The 14,888-nt window shown below is 36.9% G+C and overlaps 1 protein-coding gene across 1 annotated transcript in view; it reads left to right on the forward strand.

The window, feature by feature from the left end:
- LOC148047097 (vomeronasal type-2 receptor 26-like) overlaps positions 1-13,669 on the forward strand; it is a 30,004-nt gene extending 16,335 nt beyond the window's left edge. Inside the window, exon 7 of the mRNA XM_087707744.1 lies at positions 13,619-13,669. Coding sequence (XP_087563870.1) covers positions 13,619-13,669 — 51 coding nt within the window. The remainder of the gene's footprint in view (positions 1-13,618) is intronic.
- The last annotated feature ends 1,219 nt before the right edge of the window (positions 13,670-14,888 follow it).

Genomic DNA, 14,888 nt, shown 5'->3' on the forward strand with positions numbered 1-14,888 from the left:
TGTTATTGGAAGCTGGCTGTTAGAAAGTGCCATGAGCTATTGAACGTTTTGCAACTGCTAACAAACTTTGAGTACTGAACTGATTATATGATACTGGACTATGTTATTTGGATTATCCCTTAACTGAAAGACATTGATGACTGATTGTCTTATCCGTGTATGACTTGGAACTTTTGATGGACTCTGATACCTCTATTTCCACGAAAGTAAAAGCCTATTTAAACTGCAGTGTCTCTGTATGCTGGTTTATGTGTTTTCCAACACAACTCTCACAACACTTCTCTGAACGTACTCGCTCTCCCAATCAGCCATAAGAGGGAGCCAGAATGACTGTTAGCTCTCTGTTTATTAAATGCAGGGCTAATCTGATCTGAGTGTTATTGGAAGCTGGCTGTTAGAAAGTGCCATGAGCTATTGAACGTTTTGCAACTGCTAACAAACTTTGAGTACTGAACTGATTATATGATACTGGACTATGTTATTTGGATTATCCCTTAACTGAAAGACATTGATGACTGATTGTCTTATCCGTGTATGACTTGGAACTTTTGATGGACTCTGATACCTCTATTTCCACGAAAGTAAAAGCCTATTTAAACTGCAGTGTCTCTGTATGCTGGTTTATGTGTTTTCCAACACAACTCTCAGAACACTTCTCTGAACGTACTCGCTCTCCCAATCAGCCATAAGAGGGAGCCAGAATGACTGTTAGCTCTCTGTTTATTAAATGCTGGGCTGATCTGATCTGAGTGTTATTGGAAGCTGGCTGTTAGAAAGTGCCATGAGCTATTGAACGTTTTGCAACTGCTAACAAACTTTGAGTACTGAACTGATTATATGATACTGGACTATGTTATTTGGATTATCCCTTAACTGAAAGACATTGATGACTGATTGTCTTATCCGTGTATGACTTGGAACTTTTGATGGACTCTGATACCTCTATTTCCACGAAAGTAAAAGCCTATTTAAACTGCAGTGTCTCTGTATGCTGGTTTATGTGTTTTCCAACACAACTCTCAGAACACTTCTCTGAACGTACTCGCTCTCCCAATCAGCCATAAGAGGGAGCCAGAATGACTGTTAGCTCTCTGTTTATTAAATGCAGGGCTAATCTGATCTGAGTGTTATTGGAAGCTGGCTGTTAGAAAGTGCCATGAGCTATTGAACGTTTTGCAACTGCTAACAAACTTTGAGTACTGAACTGATTATATGATACTGGACTATGTTATTTGGATTATCCCTTAACTGAAAGACATTGATGACTGATTGTCTTATCCGTGTATGACTTGGAACTTTTGATGGACTCTGATACCTCTATTTCCACGAAAGTAAAAGCCTATTTAAACTGCAGTGTCTCTGTATGCTGGTTTATGTGTTTTCCAACACAACTCTCAGAACACTTCTCTGAACGTACTCGCTCTCCCAATCAGCCATAAGAGGGAGCCAGAATGACTGTTAGCTCTCTGTTTATTAAATGCTGGGCTGATCTGATCTGAGTGTTATTGGAAGCTGGCTGTTAGAAAGTGCCATGAGCTATTGAACGTTTTGCAACTGCTAACAAACTTTGAGTACTGAACTGATTATATGATACTGGACTATGTTATTTGGATTATCCCTTAACTGAAAGACATTGATGACTGATTGTCTTATCCGTGTATGACTTGGAACTTTTGATGGACTCTGATACCTCTATTTCCACGAAAGTAAAAGCCTATTTAAACTGCAGTGTCTCTGTATGCTGGTTTATGTGTTTTCCAACACAACTCTCAGAACACTTCTCTGAACGTACTCGCTCTCCCAATCAGCCATAAGAGGGAGCCAGAATGACTGTTAGCTCTCTGTTTATTAAATGCAGGGCTAATCTGATCTGAGTGTTATTGGAAGCTGGCTGTTAGAAAGTGCCATGAGCTATTGAACGTTTTGCAACTGCTAACAAACTTTGAGTACTGAACTGATTATATGATACTGGACTATGTTATTTGGATTATCCCTTAACTGAAAGACATTGGTTATGGGCCCAGAGTGTACCAGATGTAGCTAAAGTACAGTTGGTGTTGATACGCAATACCGTATACAGACAGCTGTTTATTGCAGTGATTTTTACTATCCTGGAGAAGATGGCAAGCAACCCATCAACAAGCCTATCAATGATAACCGAGTTGGATGGAACAAACTATGTTTCCTGGTCTATGAAGTGCAGTTTACTCCTGCGTAGGGAAGGTTTATAGAATGCTGTCCAGAATCCACCAGATGTAACTGCTTGGAATTCTGATAACAATGATGATGCCAACAAGAGAGCAGATTTTCAGCGATGCAATGAATGGGTGTTGTGTATAATTGGTCTAACACTGAATGACCAATAATTAGTACACATTCGTGGAGAACATTCTGCTGCAAGATGTTGGGAGAATTTGAAGAGGATTTATGTACGTGACACTGTAGGTGCACACATACATCTTACATGGAAACTGTTTAGGGCACGTCTTCTGAAAGGTGGAGATATGTTAGCTCATTTAAACTTTATGAAAGGGGTTTTCCAAGAGCTACATGAAAAAGAACTCTTTTTTTCTGAGCTACATCAAGTTCATATCATACTCTCTTGACTGGATGAGAATTATGTTTTTGTAACTTCTTTTGAAGTCCTAACCCGAAATGAACTAACTTTGACTGACATTACTGCATGATTGTTGGAAGAGTCAAGAAGAGGACTCTGAAGGAAGGGGATGCAGTGCACAATCACATTGAAGGAATTCTGCCATGAGGTCAACATGGAATAAAATGCCCCACAGAGAAACAAGGCTATAAAAAACTGGTTTACAGCTCAATTGGAAGATAGGAGGGGCTGCAAGGATGATGGGATCAAATCATTTTCCAAAGCAGCTGAAGGTGGGATAAGAGGCAATGGATGGAAACTAATTAAGGAAAGAAGCAACCTAGAACTTAGGAGAAATTTCCTAACGGTGAGAACAATCAACCCACTGAATGGGTTGCCTTTAGGAATTGTGGTTGCTCCATCACTGGAGGATTTTAAGAAGAGACTGGACAGCCATTTGTCTGAAATGGTATAGGGTCTCCTGTTTGAGCAGGGGGTGGGACTAGATGACTTCCAAGGTCCCATCCAGCTCTCTTGTTCTATGTTTTAGAAACGAGCAAGATAAAATGAAAGCAACAGGGAGACAAATGGATGATGAAGGTTGTTCAGAATTTCCAGTGCTAGCTTTGTGCTAGCTTTCTGAACCTGGCTGCCAAATAAACTTTTCCTGTATCCTGAGAAGTCTAAGCTTGTCATTTTCTGCAACACAATCCTTACACCTTTCTAATTATATCAGGCACCATAGATATCTTGGGTGAGTATGTGGAAAGATAGATTGAAGATAGAGATGTGAGATGAGCTGTCTATTGACAAATAGCAGAAAGAGCAATAGATAAAGAGGAAATCTTTCATTCATTCCCTCCCTCTCTCTTATACAGAATAGAATAACAGAGTTCGAAGGGTCTTCTACTCCAACCCCTGCAGACAAGTTTGTGTGTGTGTGTATGTGTGTGTGATTGTGTGTGTGTGTGTGTGTGTGTGTGTGTGTGTGTGTGTGTGTGTGTAATGTATTATAAAGGGCTCCATTGCATTGATTCAAGGGCCCCATTGCACTGATAAGATGATGAGATACTCTATGATAAGATATTTCCGATAACAGAAATGTTCATCAAGTCATCTTTCATTTAGCCAACTTTGAAAGGAGAGAGAGAGAGAGAGAGAGAGAGAGAGAGAGAGAGAGAGGGAGAGAGAGAGAGAGAGAGAGAGAGAACTGGATCAAATCTTAGAATCTCCTGGAATAGCTCAAGAAGGTTCATCAACATGAAGTCTTGTTACTAAATTGGGAGAAGATCAAAAGGCAATACTACCTAAAAATTCCAGTCTGGCTATCAACTATTGAAGCTTTTTTCATATCCAATAAAATATAAAAAGGAAGAAACAGTTATATATGGTGAACTATTGAATGCAGAGGGTGAACTTAAAAATATGCAAGAGTTGAAACAGGAAGGAATAGGAATGAATTGGTTTTCAAATGTGCAAATACAATCAAGATATGATAAAGATCGTAAAATGGGAGGTTTCTATGATAAAATGACTGAATTAGATAAAAATTTGACAGGTCCTGATGAAAAAGTAATTAAAAAATTATATGGACATCTTTTAGAGGTTAAGCTAAATGAAGAGCAAGTCATAGAAACCATGATAGCTTGGAGGAAAAATTTTGGACATGGGATTGAATTAGAGAAATGGTAGAAATTATGGTCTCAAAATTATAAAATAACAATGTCAAGAGCATATAAGGAAAACTTGTATAAGATGTTTTACAGGTGGTACCTCCCCCCAACGAGAATAGCAACAATGTTCAGGAACAAGTAAGAAAAGTGTTGGAAATGTCATCAGTCACCGGACTTATATTACCATATGTGGTGGGCTTGCATAGAAGCTAAAAGATACTGGACTAAAATTCACACATGGTTGGAGAAAATGACACAAAAACACATAGACCTTAAACCAGAGTTTTTTTATTGTGAATTATACGAGAAACATATAATACAGATTTGAAATATCTGATTGTAACAGTAGAATTGTATTTGCAAAAAATTGGAAAAATGAGAAAATACCCACGCAGGAGGAAGTTATTCAAAAAATAATGGAATGTGCTGAAATGAGTAAATTGACATTTGAAACTAGAGAACAAGAAGATGTACAATTTTATAAGGTATGAGACTTGTTTTATCAGTGGCTAGATAAAAAAAACATGGAAATGAAAAATGTTGGAGAAGTTCTTCATACTGTAAGAATAAATAGAATAAGATAGGTGACATTATAAAGTCATATTATTATTAAATGGACTAACAATGATGTTATGGAATATTGGTATATATTGTATTCAAAATGAAGGAATAACAATTATACTTGAACATATAATGAACAATGATAAAAATGTACCTATGTATACTTAATGGACAATTTGCGATCTTATATACAACTGAAAGTAGTAATGTACAAATATAAAATGTAGGAGAATCCTTCCACATTGTGAAAATAATATAATGAGATAGATGATTCTATAAAGATATATTATTATTAAATAGACAAATAAAGATGCAATAGAATATTGGTATATATGTTAACTTAATTTCTAGAATAGTTGTTTAAAATGAAGTAATATCAATTATAACTGAACAATATGATATATAATGATAATAAAGTGCCTATGTATGCTTGATGGATAATCTGTGACCTTATACTGTATACAATTGAAAGTGGTGATGCACAAATGCTTGTAACCCAACGACATGCTATATGTAATTGATGAGGGTTTTATGTTTCAAGTATTGTTTGTCTGTCCGTTTTAAAAATAAAAAACTTTTTTTTAAAAAAATGAAGTCTCCTGACCTTGACATGCATATGATCTCTCTCTCTCTCTCTCTCTCTCTCACACACACACACACACACACACACACACACCAGATATCAGAATGCTAACCTCCAGCCCTTTCCCTTTGATTGGATATGGCAAAGACAGTTGGCTTCTAGGCAGCTTCTGGAGAAGATGGGCTTTACTTACAGTTCCCTAGTTAATGCTGGATAGAGAAGCCTCAGGGATGCCCTCCTGCCATTTTCATCCATATATTATTTTCTCATTCTCATGGCACTGAAAGCTTCCCTTTTGGGGACCAGAGAACCATGTCTCGGGCTGTTTCCTTCTTTCTTTCCTAGATCAAGTCTTCATAGAGAGTGTTGAACCTTACAGATACTTTTTCCAGTGGACTGATTCCTTTTGGGACATGTCCAGCAAGGGTGTTGGGAGAGTGATGACTCAACTGAGGTCATTGAATTCTGAGGTGCCACAAGGACTTATGATGACATCTAACCCCAGCAGATAAACTAAAAAAGGTCATATAGAGTGCTGTAACTCGAGGTCATCTGACTGTCCTTGGAAACCCATGTAGCTGAGGACAACATAAAACATTGGGTCAGAGCCTTCATTGCACTGAAGGAGGATCTCTCCAGCTCTATTTCCATCCCTTACTTTAGAGAACAACTGATAGAGAGAAAGAAGGCATGTTCACATAGAATTAGATTTCCATATTTATCCCACCTAAGGCAAAAGACTCCTTCTGCCTCTCTTTGGGGAATCTTGTCTCCTTCCTTTAGCTGTCTTTTCTTAATACAACTACTTTATTCCTTATCCTGTCATTCCTAGGCTGCATATCAATTTTAATTAATTCATTTTACTGTTTGATGACTATGTTGGATTTTAATTACATTAGTCCTACACACCTCACATGTTTTATTTCTTTTGGTTTTAAATAACCTTAATTCTCAAACAGATGCAAAGAAAGAATACAAGTCCAATAATAACTGCAATGAAAAATAAATGTTATGAGTTAATCAGTGGATCAAAAATTAATCAGTCGAATATCTTGCCTCCAGAAGTTGTGAATGCCCCAACACTGGAAGTCTTTAAGAAGCTGTTGGATAGCCATTTATCTGAAACTGTATAGGGTGTCCTGCATAGGCAGGGGGTTGGACTAGAAGACCTCCAAGGTCCATTACAACTCTTCTATTGTATTATTGTATTGTATTGAGTCTAAGAAACACTTTTATTATCAGTTCACTACTTTTATCATTAGATGTTCCTTTGTGTTTAGATCTGATCTCAGGAGGATAATGTAGCACTTGGGGAAGAAGATGCAGCCCAGAAGCCCAGCACTGGAGGCCAAGATGGAGAAGACCTGCACGGCCACCATGAACTTTCCTTTAGTGCTTAGGTAGGTGGGCAGAAAGGAGACCCAGACACTGCAGAAGACCAGCATGCTGAAAGTGATCAGCTTGGCTTCATTGAAGGCCCCAGGCAGGTTCCTGGCCAGGAAAGCCACCATAAAGCAAATGGCAGCAAGGAAACTCATGTAGCCAAGCACAACATAAAACATGATGACCGAACCTTCATTGCATTGAAGGATGATCTGCCCAGGCTGGGAGTGCAGGTCAGTGTCAGGGAATGGGGGAGAAACTCCCAACCACATGACACAGATGAACAGTTGGACAGCAGAACCAAAAAGAATGATGGAGTTGGGCAAGCTCTTCCCCAACCATTTTCTCACCCTATTTCCTGGTTTTGTGGCCAAGAATGCCAGTATCACTGTGATTGTTTTGGCCAATACAGAAGACACAGCTACTGAGAAGACAATGCTGAACATGGTTTGTCGGAGAAGGCAGGTGGCTTTCCTTGGTTGGCCAACAAATAGAAAAGAAGACAGGAAGCAAAACAGTAGGGAGACCAGGAGGATGTAGGAAAGGTCCCGGTTATTTGCTTTGACAATAGGAGTCTCTATGTATTTAAGGAATATGATTAAAATGAAGCCTGTGGTTAAGAACAAGATGAGAGCAAAGGAGACCAGGACAATGCCCAGATGTTCTTCATAAGACAGGAAGGTTATAACTTTGGAGATACATTGGACTCGTTTCTCATTTGGATATTTATCATCTGGACATTTGCTGCATTTTTTGACATCTGAGGAAAATAAATACCAATATTTCTTTAATATTATGTCCATTTGCTTTTCATGGAATACCTTCTTTGGAGGACAACTGATACTGAGAAAAGGAAAAGCCCCAGTAAATAATAAATATTTCATAAAACTATAAAAACAATTTGTGGAAGATCAGCATTTGCACTTGATCCAAGCATCCATCTTTACTTTCTGTGCAGAAATAAACTCAGGAACTCCAGTTCCCTCTCAGTGAGATTTTTGCCTCAAATTATCCTGGTCAAACAATTCCAGGGGTGGGCTGGACCCACAAACTAATTCCAAGGTGAGATTAGCTGCAACCCTTGAGGTTTCGTTCAAAAGACTTGGGAATCTCATAGTAACAGGATCCTATGTGCTAGTTTTATCATACGTAACATTTGCAAGTCTTCTTTTATTTGCAAAGTTTTTTTTTTAAAATTTCATTGTGTAGTCTAATTTGAAAAAAACCTTTTATTGTTGATAGTAAATTCATTTGGTTGAGATGAGTGGACATCTAAATTTGATAAATAACAAATAAATATTTTTATTTAAACAAAGTGATTAATCCCTGAAATAATTTAAGAAGATAAATTAAGTCCTTTATCTGTCTCTGCCAGGCATTTAATTTCTAATAGTGAGAAGGAGAAGAAGCATATTTCCATTCTAGATTTGATAACAATTTTAAAAAGTGAACGAGCTCCACAGCAGTATCCATGGATATTGTGTAGATTGGTTTTTTTAATTAATTCTCTTTTTTCCCTCCTTCATGTTAGATATGATTCCTAATTCCACACTGATTCAACAGTGTGTGTAAAGCTTTTTTTCCCTTTCAGAAACACAATTTTATTCCTATTTTTTTCATGTTGTAATTGTAATTTATTTAACCACTGAGAAAATTGGAAAGAGTTGAAGAAGTGGGGCGGCCCAACAACAATCCTACCAAGGACTCCATGGTTGGTGGATATGCTGAACCTGGGACTGTAGAATTGGCCTACAAATAATATTTGTATTTTACCTCTTAAATTATAACATGGAAAATTAGAGCACTGGAGAGGAAAGGGGCAGATTTTATTTCACATTATAGTAAATTTAGTTTAACTTTCTAGTCCTATGGTCTCAATGGATTTTATGCTGAGTTCCCTGTTTGAATTTCTCTTGTTACTTGAACCAATCCTCTCTCCATCTATGACCCTTCCATGTCCAGCTTATGTGGCACTATTTTTTTAATAAAAAAAAACAATGGCTGATTAGTTGGTTGATTATTGTACCAATTGGCCTGTAGGGTTTGTTTGGGTGAGCAGGAACCATTGACCTGAAACCATTCTTCAAGGTTCAATGAATTCAGATGTTCCTAACAAAGGTAATATTTGAAGGAGACTTCCAAAGTAACAAGTAGAGGAGAGATTTACTCTGGAAGAAGCAACCTTGTTCAATCTACCATGTCTTTCTAGCTCTTCCTACCTCACTCTTCAAGATCTTGTTCTTATTCCTCCCATTATGGAACAAATTGTTGAGAACAAAGAACCCCATTAAAAGCATATTGATTGAAATGCTCTGGTTCTATCCAGTATCATTTCTTCTGGTGTCACCCACCTTCCTGAGTGGAGATGGACCCCTCTGGACAAGGAACACAGTCATAGCAGCAAACTGGCTCTCCTTCCCGAGCCCGTTTCACAAATCCAGGTTGGCAATTTTCCCCACATTTGGACTGAGGCAAAGACTAAGAAGAAAAACAAGAAATGCCAAAGAAAATGGGTTAGAATGCACCATCCATGGAAAATTGTAGTCAACCTGAATATTAGACAAGAAGTTTCTGAGCTTCACACCGGAAAGCATGAAATCTTTAACAAGTTTCAAACAGTTCAAGGAAATACAACTACTCACAGATTCTCCATATAGTTCCTCCCTTTTGTTTCTAGCAATATATTATAAAAATGATTTTTATTTAATAAAGGCTGGAGTGATGGCATTAGTTGTACATTACAACCACTGGCTTCCACATCATGACTGTATTAACATGCATTCCTTTATTCTTCATATAGCCACGATTTTAAAGTATGATGGTCTATTGGTATTCAGTGTTAGAATAAAACATACTATTTTTTTAAATTTTTATTTCAGTGCAGTTTTTAAAATAGATTAAAATTATGATGAAGAAAAAAAAACTCTGAGCAGTATATTCTGGAAAGGTTTCTTCTAAATTAAATTAAATATTTCAAAGCTATCCTCCTTTGAAAGTAATCCAAAACAATCTCCCAGTTAAGAGATAAAGGGAAAATTCCTTAAAGATTACGGCTATCTACCTTAAATCTTGTTCTTTTTTATTTGTATATTAATCTGTTCAATGTATTTGACTGCTACATTGGCGAATAGTTTCCAGATGGAGGTGAGAATATGTCCTTCAAACAGGCACCTTTTGCTGCAGCAAATGGAACATGATTATGAGCCAAGTATAGAAAAGGGATATTTTTAAGGCCCAGCTAGGAATCCAGAACTAGGTTCTTTCTGTTTTCAAATGAAGTGCCCTCTTACAATTCAAAGGGAAAATCTAAATAGCATTTTCTTTCAAACTGTATCTCTTCAAGTATCAGAAAGGGCTTTTCTTTGATATAAGAATCATGTATGAGTGTTTTGGTTTTCTGAGTCAAGTTTGATCTCACTTTGAATCCGTGATTATGATTATGAATTCAGTGCCTTGGATCTCCTCCTTAGGAGCAGAAGGCCTATTGCACTATCCCAGTGGAGTGAAAGTGAGCCATGGATAACTCTGGCCAGTATGCTTAAAAAACCCACAGACTACATAGAATTCCTTTCAAGAGATGCTGTCTCCAACCAAGACAAGCTGAATTCTGATGCCAGACCTTATTTCTTACTGGGACCAAAAGATTCCTGTCCACTCTTGATTCATTTTCGTTGAATTCAGTCCAAAACTGAACTTGGGCACTAGTCAACAGAATTGCCTTCTTCTTTGCTACAGTACTTATAGGTAAGAAACAAGAAAACAAATCTAAGGAACCACAATCCAAAGCACTTGAGGGACTCTGTCACCAGTTTTATGGAGATACTAGATTATTGAGGGAACATGATCTGGGCCCAAGATCTGTGTCTTAAAGTAGTCCCCCAGCATCCCATGTTGGACATGGCTGAATCAGAATAAAACAGGGCTCCATTTTATAGGATCTGAAGAATACCTTTGGGAATAGTACTGAAGCCTCCCTAGGTATCTAAGAAAAGTGTATGCCTTCTACTCTCCCCATTGCATGCTCAGTGAAGGTCATCCACCTTGGTGACTAGGCTTGGTCAATTTGATATGGGTGCTAAGGCTTTGGAAATAGAGAAAGTTCAGCAATATTTTCCCCACCTCGTTGAGCAACTTTAGCTGTGAAAGAGCATCTTGGTTGATAATAAATTTATGCCGTTCAAAACTCCCCAGTTGTTTTTGAATGGGATCCTTATTGAGGAAAACCAACCAGCTTATAATGTTCAGGTCTGCTGCTAAATCTCCATTTTGATCTAAGTACATTTTTGTTTGAGAAAGATTGCAAAACTCATTCTTCTCTAGAAAGGGATGGAACTAGAATGGAAACATCCATGAGTTTTAACAGCAGAAATCTTTATTTCTTATCCCAAATAATCGTTTCACATTTGAATCTTTTTTCTACAGGTTTCTAACTTGCAAACATCTTAGTTTAGATGACATCTATTGCTACTATCTTTAAAAGGGTAAAACAAAGGTTCAGCAAAATTTGTAATCATATATTAACATTATATATTGACCAATTAAATCATCGATTAAATTTGTCAATTATAGGGAACATTTTAGAGCAGGTAAAAGATAAATTGGAAAAAGACAACAAAAACCTAATTAAAGGATTATTCACTCATTCAAAATACCAGGATAATTACCAGAAAGAATGGATTTGCCAAGAAGATAGTTGCCAGAGCAATTTTCTCCCAAGGAGAGGAGATGGGAAACAAAAGAGGATGAACTAATCCTACTTTATGGTAAGGCTACATTAACAGAATCTCCCAATTCTGCAAATACAAATCTCTTTGCAGCCTGAAAAGTTAGGTAGGATCCTTTCTCAGTTTCTTTCTCTGCCCCCTTATCTGATCATTCCATAGGAAGCATCTTTGCCTGATCAGCCAAGCTCATTCCCACATGTCATTACACTTCCTTAATAGATTGTGGGAATGCTAGTAATATAACTTGATTTGAGCAAAGTATTAAACATTTTTGGAACTGATGATTAGGAACCCAGTTAAAATAGAGAAGTATGGTATGATAATTTAATAGATTAACCCCTTACCTGCCATGGCTGCAACCTTGCAGCCACGAAGATCTCTTTGTCCTCCTTCCTTTTCCTCCTGGATCTGGAGGAATATGCATCATTCAAGGCATGGACCAGAGTTTTAATGACACTGTGAAGAAAGAGTTGATTTGAGATCTGTATCCCATTTCTTTTGTCTTGGGCCTCCAGTGGTGCTTTCTCAGTGCATCTTCTCTGGCCTTTGACAGAAAAAACGTTATTTGAAAAAGAACAGTGAAAAGACTGATCTATCCATTGGTTTCTCACAAAGAGATCGGGTTCAAAGGAATCACTTTTTGGACTTTTTTCCTCCTGAAAATTAAAGTTCCAAATACTATGGACATATTTGTAAAGTCTGCCAAGTCTAACCACTGACAATATCCCCAAGGTTGTGGTGATCCAGACTTTTCCTTCAATGGGTCCTGGCAAACCTTCAAGTGCTGAATGGAAAAGAAAAAATCTCTCCAAAAGGGAAGTATATTCCACGAGGTGAACAAAGACATTGATCTGCCTCCACTTAGAGATGGCATCCCTGAGGGGTCCTGAATGTCCAGTTGTTAATAACAGTTGTGATACAACAACACAAATTCCATTCTTGACAAGCTTAGGAGTAAAAGTTCTAATAAAATTCTCTCCCTTCTCTGTGTCTAAAACAAGAAGCCCAATCAGGGTCCATCTGAAATGGAGGAGCAGTTGGATGATTGCTGGGTACTGGATCCCTTCTTTGGGGAGCATCCGGTGGAAAAAAGGGAATTGCCTTTTATCACTCAGAGCCTCTGAAACAATTCCATAAGTCATCTGAAAAAGTAATTAACTCAATGTTATAATTGATGTTCTATCATCCAAAATATTAGCTTTTAATAAATCAATTAGGTTCTTCTGAACATATTAGAATAGTTTATTGTTATTACATATGCCATCTCGAGATAAAAGACATAAAATGCAAAATATTTAACATGGCTGAATGTAATCATTGAATTAAAAATATATTAAGTAAAACCAAATAAGAATATGCAAATCATATTTCTGCATCACCCCTACAATGTGTTCCAATCAAACCCAAATTTGCAGGTTTGAACTGAATTTTCTTTTTCACATTTTTTTTTTAAAATTCCAACCATATGGGAAATATGCTGTCTTAACATATGAATCTCAATAGGTCATTGCCATAATGTTTGGTCCTAAACACTGAACACTCTCTTTTTCTTAAACAATTGACTTTGAAATAATAGATTTAATATGTTATCTATGTTCATTATTAGATTTAATCTTCCGTATTTAACTGTTGTGTCAAACTGCTCAAATCTCACTTGAGTAAATAACACTCCTATTCATTTTTGTGTTCAAATAATTGGCAATTTGGAAGATATGTTTGTAGTGGCTCATCCATTTCTGTTTTGTTTTTTTGAACAGATTTTTATTGTTTTTTTCCCCTCCATAACATCTTACAATTATCAACATTGTTATATCATCATACCAGTACATATCAATCATATATCGCTTTTAAATTTACATAGATTCATCTACAGTTCTATATATTTCTCTATTGTTTCTCAGTTCATCCATTTCAATGTGCCAAACTTATTGAGGATGGTTGTATCTTTCTCTGCTTTGATATCCCAGGTTCTTTGTGAAGCAATCTTTTCAGCTTGTTTTCCAGTTGTACAAGAGACAGAGAGAACACCATTTCTTATGTACTTTATTACTTGTACAATCTAAGAGCTCTTTAATTGAAATTTTGCTTGTTGTTACAGACACAATGTTTGGAGCCCATCAGTTTTGATAGCTTTAAGTTTACACCATGAATTATATGTCCTGATTATAGACAAGAACAAATTGTATAAATCCTGATTCAGCCCTGGAGGAAGACGCCAAAGTCCTTTTATCCACCATCAAGATACTTCTCAGGTGCTGTCATTTTATTTGTTATAGTAGTGACATCTGATAATGTCAGCTCCATGTTAGAGTGTGTTCGGTGGAGGGTAACCTTAGCTTCTAGAATTTAGTAATTAGGATTAAGGAAGCTGGAGAGCTAAGGTTTTTCTGTTGGCTCACCATGGAATAGTGGTTTAAGGCTATCATGTCATTTTCAAAAAAAAAATAAATACCAACCCAGGAATTGAAACTGATTTACCAGTAATAAAAATCACAAACTCATTATAAAGGTAGTAACCAAATCTTCTTAATAGCCTACACAAACTAGTTTGCAAGTAGGGCAATACTGTCATATTATTAGTATATAATCAGGTTTTACAATTGGTATTTAACATTTTAACTATCTGTTCTCAAGGATTCTTCATTAGTCCTCATGTTGTTACTGTCCAGAACAAAAAACCAGGGCTTAATTATGCTCTTTTCTCTTACCCCTTGATAAATATCCATCCCACTTGTCATGTCCCTGCTAAGCCCAAAACTCACTCTCAAACAAGCACTTGTGGAGAAGGCTTTGATCAGGTGCAAAATTTGGGTTCCATTTTAAGGGCAGTTTCTCCATAATATTTCAATGTACATGTTGGATACAGCTCTGAGATCCATAAGGACAGCAACCTGTTGCTTCTCCTGACTGATAGATTAACTGACTGACATATATACGTACCTACATACATATGAATTTGAAGGTTCAAGAAAAAACAATTATCAATAATAGTGTCACTCTTCCTAAAGCCTGTTTTTATTTCTTCAAGGAAACACTTTGACATGTTGGCTAAAATGATTGTCATTGTTTAAAAAAGTGGGCAATTAATGCTAGTGGTCACTATGATTAGATAGGACATATGCTGTAGGTTTTGTCAACAGTAAAATAATTCATTGACTCTTTTGACAAATGTGGGATTTGTTTACCGTATAAGTATCATTGTTTTGGATGAGTTCATGTATAAAATATTAGCTTCCGGTCACTGCTGCACTTTCCCATTGTACAGAAGACCCTTTCACTGGACACAGAGGAATTCCTCACCTTCACAACTGTGCTTCAGAAGCCATCAAAGCAATAGATACCAAAGGATATGGCTGCTTTGATCCTAG

The sequence above is a fragment of the Thamnophis sirtalis genome, unplaced genomic scaffold, assembly GCF_051295495.1.
Source record: "Thamnophis sirtalis isolate CommonGarterSnake01/CBP01778 unplaced genomic scaffold, rThaSir2_p1.2 scaffold_3, whole genome shotgun sequence".
Classification (NCBI taxonomy): domain Eukaryota; kingdom Metazoa; phylum Chordata; class Lepidosauria; order Squamata; family Natricidae; genus Thamnophis; species Thamnophis sirtalis.